At 40.1% G+C, this 3,769-nt stretch overlaps 1 protein-coding gene across 1 annotated transcript; it reads right to left on the bottom strand.

Annotated features, from left to right (window-relative positions):
* Window positions 1-2,788: 2,788 nt before the first annotated feature.
* On the bottom strand, window positions 2,789-3,451 carry LOC133033412 (proline-rich receptor-like protein kinase PERK9). The gene has a single exon (XM_061108126.1). It carries the CDS (start codon window positions 3,449-3,451, stop codon window positions 2,789-2,791), a length of 663 nt encoding a protein of 220 aa, XP_060964109.1.
* Between the last annotated feature and the right edge of the window lie 318 nt (window positions 3,452-3,769).

Genomic DNA, 3,769 nt, shown 5'->3' on the forward strand with positions numbered 1-3,769 from the left:
TAATTCAAATCTAACCCTAGTGGAATGCTATAAATAGATAGTGAAGGCTTCAGGAAAATTACACTTAAATTTTCTACTTTTCCTTTAGAGAAAAACCTGAGCCTTTCTCTCTCCCTATCTTTAGCTGCCACTTCTTCTTTCTCTTCCCTCTTGAATTTCGAAATTCTTAGTGTATGAGTAGTGCCCACACACAGCAAGTGATACCTCAATCATAGTGAGGAAGATCGTGAAGAAAGACATTCAGCAAAAGGAGTTTCAGCATCAAAGATTCAGAGAAAGAGATCCAGGTTCAGATATCGATAATGCTCTGCTACAGAAAGGAATCAAGGGCTAGATATCTGAACGGAAGAAGTCATTATATTCCATTGCACCCAATGTAAGGTTTCTTTAACTTTATATGTGTTTAATTTCATCGTTTTAGAAAGTTCATATTTAGGGTGTTAATAAACATACTTGTGAGTAGATCTAAGATCCTGGTAAAATAATTTCCAACAACTCCCACTTGCACTAATATAAAACTAATCAGTACATATCAATTAATCCTAAATTCTGACGGTGCTTTTCAAAAGTTGTCACGGCCAAGACTTTGGTAAATGGATCAGCTAGGTTGTCCTTTGTGTCAACTTTCTCAACTAGTACATCCCCTCTTGCCACGTATTCTCTGATAATGTGATACTTCCTTTCAATGTGTTTGCTTCTCTTGTGTCTTCGAGGTTCTTTACTGTTTGCTATTGCTCCATTGTTATCACAAAGTAGGACCAGAGGCTTTTCCATTCCAGGAACGACACCTATACTGGTGAAGAACTTTCTTAGCCAGACAAGTTCTTTAGTAGCTTTGGCTGCAGCTATGTATTCAGCTTCCATAGTCGAGTCCGATATAGAGGTTTGTTTTGCACTTCTCCAAACCACTGCTCCACCCCCAAGAGTAAACACCATCCCAGATGTAGATTTCTTGTCTTCAAGACTTGCCTGGAAATCTGAGTCAGTGTAGCCTATGGGATTTAAAGCACCACCCTTGTAGACTAACACAAGATTCCTTGTACTCTTTAAGTATTTCAGAATATACTTAACTGCATTCCAATGTTATTATCCTGGATTTGACTGATACCTGCTCACGATTTCCACTGCATAGCAGATGTCAGGTCTAGTGCATAACATTGCATACATTAGACTTCTAACTGCAGAAGCATAGGGAATTTTCGCCATGTCCTCTATCTCTTGAGGATTAGTCGGAGACTGTTCCTTAGATACACGAATACCATATATAGAAGGCATGTTTGCCCCATTGGTGTTGTTCATGGAGAATCTCTCTAAGACTTTGTCAATGTAGGTTGTTTGAGAGAGAGCAAGAGATCTGTTCTTCCAGTTTCTGATAATCTGAATACCAAGAACATAGGCTGCTTCACCCAAATATTTCATATCGAATTGAGTGTTGAGCCATTCCTTGATGTGAGTCATTTTCTTGACATTGTTTCCAATAATCAAAACGTCATCAACATAAAGGACCAGGAATACCACTACGTGGTCTTCCTTGAGTTGGTAAACACAAGGTTCATCTTCATTCTGAAGAAAGCCGTAGGTCTTGATGATTTCATCAAACCTTTTGTTCCATGAGCGAGAAGCTTGCTTAAGTCCATAGATAGACCTATTTAATTTGCAAACTTTCTTTTCCTGCCCTGGAAGAACATAGCCTTCTGGTTGCTCCATATAGATGGCTTCTTCAAGTACCCCATTAAGGAAGGCAGTCTTGACATCCATTTGCCAGATTTCATAATCGAAACCAGCAGCTATGGAGAGAAGAATTCGGATGCATTTGAGCATGGCAACAGGACTAAAAGTTTCCTCATAGTCCACGCCTTCTCTTTGGGTATAACCCTTGGTTACAAGTCTAGCTTTAAAAGTTTCGACTTCGCCTCCAGCTCCTCTTTTCTTCTTGTAAACCCACTTGCATCCTATTGAATGATAGTCGTCAGGTGCGTCTACATATTCCTAGACTTTGTTTTTTTTCATGGAATCCATTTCTGAATCCATGCCGGCTACCATCGTTTCCGTTGCGGACTAGCCATTGCCTGTTTATAGGTTAATGGGTCGTCTTCAATACCGTCACCAACGACCATATTTATTTCGCCATCCAAGCCATAACGAGCTGGTTTTGTTGAAACCTGAAAGTGCAAGTTGTAGATTTTAGTGATCCAAATTACCAAGTTGATTATCTTTAGATTGATTGATTTCAAGATATGAATTATGAACATGAATTAATAGTCAAGCAGTAAATCTCACAACAATTTACAAGCTTCATCTGCACTGAGAACACATCTCAGCCGACTAGTGCTTGGGTTCCCCGAACCAGGGTAAATTCATCCACTAATTCTCAAAGGTTCATATTACAATTTCTAATTCTCTCTAAAGGAATCAAATACAACCTTAACAACAATTAGTAATGAATTACCAACAACAATCAAGAACACTGATTGTTAATGCACAATCCCTTGTGCAGCAACTGAGCTCTTCTTCAACATGTATTCAACCTGAAATCCCTTCATATCTGATGATGAAGATGACACTGAACTCCCTTCAGTTTGAACTCAGCGATTCCAGATTCAGATCATTCTGCCATTGATGAACATCCTCAAGCTCCAAGATCTGACTTGTAATCACAACAACAAGAAACAAGATACAACTCTATCTCCACACACAACCGAAATAATTGTCTGAAAGATTTAATAGATGAAAACTTTACTAACAGAAACCGACTATTTATATATCCACAAAATAAGTCCACCTGGCACTAACTAATACTTAACTGAAACTCACGTAACAGAACGCTAGTGCAGATATAACAGACTACAAACCCAGATACAACTAGACATTGTACTGTTGCTGGGTCAACAGTTGATATAGGTGCTTTGGGAAGTTTGGACTTTTTAGAACCTTTAGACGACCGTTTGGGAGATGACTCTGTAGAGGCAACTGGAGTGGGTTTTTTCTTGGATTTCTTTTCAGGTGGTTGATACATGGTGTCAGTTGAGGATTTTTGTTTGGTTTGAACACGTTCACTAGTTGGGGTAGGAATAGAGACTTTAGGTGGAGGACGAGGAGGGCCTACAGGTTTCGAGGGAGACTGGTGACTCGACGAAGAATGAGTGACTCGTTTCGACACAGGTGGGGAAGGAGATGACAGGGAAGGTCGAACCTTTTTAGATATAGGAGGAGCCTTACCTAGAAACGTACAAGGTTTCTGACTGACCGGAGGTGAGGGTGGAGACGGAGTCGACTCAGGACTTGGGGAATGTGCAGAACCACCAACCTCCAACTGGTAGAGGACAATGTTACGACAGGGATTAGGCAGTGCAGACTCGACTGTAGGAGGCACTGTAGGATCACCAGTCGATGCCATGGATGGAACAACCATAGCAACAGGGGGTACTGCAATGGGTGTGATATTTTCCATGATAGAGAGGAAAAAAATTTGAATGATGCAGAGCTTAGGGTTTCTGAGAAGAAAGTGAAGAAGTGAGACTGTTCACTTTCCATAGGCCTTAAGTATAGGCACCCTGACACAACTGACCAGGCGAAAAAAATGATGATGATTTTTGTTTTAAAATTTGATTTTTGCCAAGGAAAAGGTACGCGCCCAAATTGAATATTTGCTACCACATAATACGGCACACTAAACGAAACAAACCAACGTCATCAGGCAATGAGTGTAGTAAAGAAACCAGAAATGTGACAAATATACCAACAATATTTGCATTCAGCCCACACTTAG

The sequence above is a fragment of the Cannabis sativa genome, unplaced genomic scaffold (genome assembly GCF_029168945.1).
Source record: "Cannabis sativa cultivar Pink pepper isolate KNU-18-1 unplaced genomic scaffold, ASM2916894v1 Contig7, whole genome shotgun sequence".
Lineage (NCBI taxonomy): Eukaryota > Viridiplantae > Streptophyta > Magnoliopsida > Rosales > Cannabaceae > Cannabis > Cannabis sativa.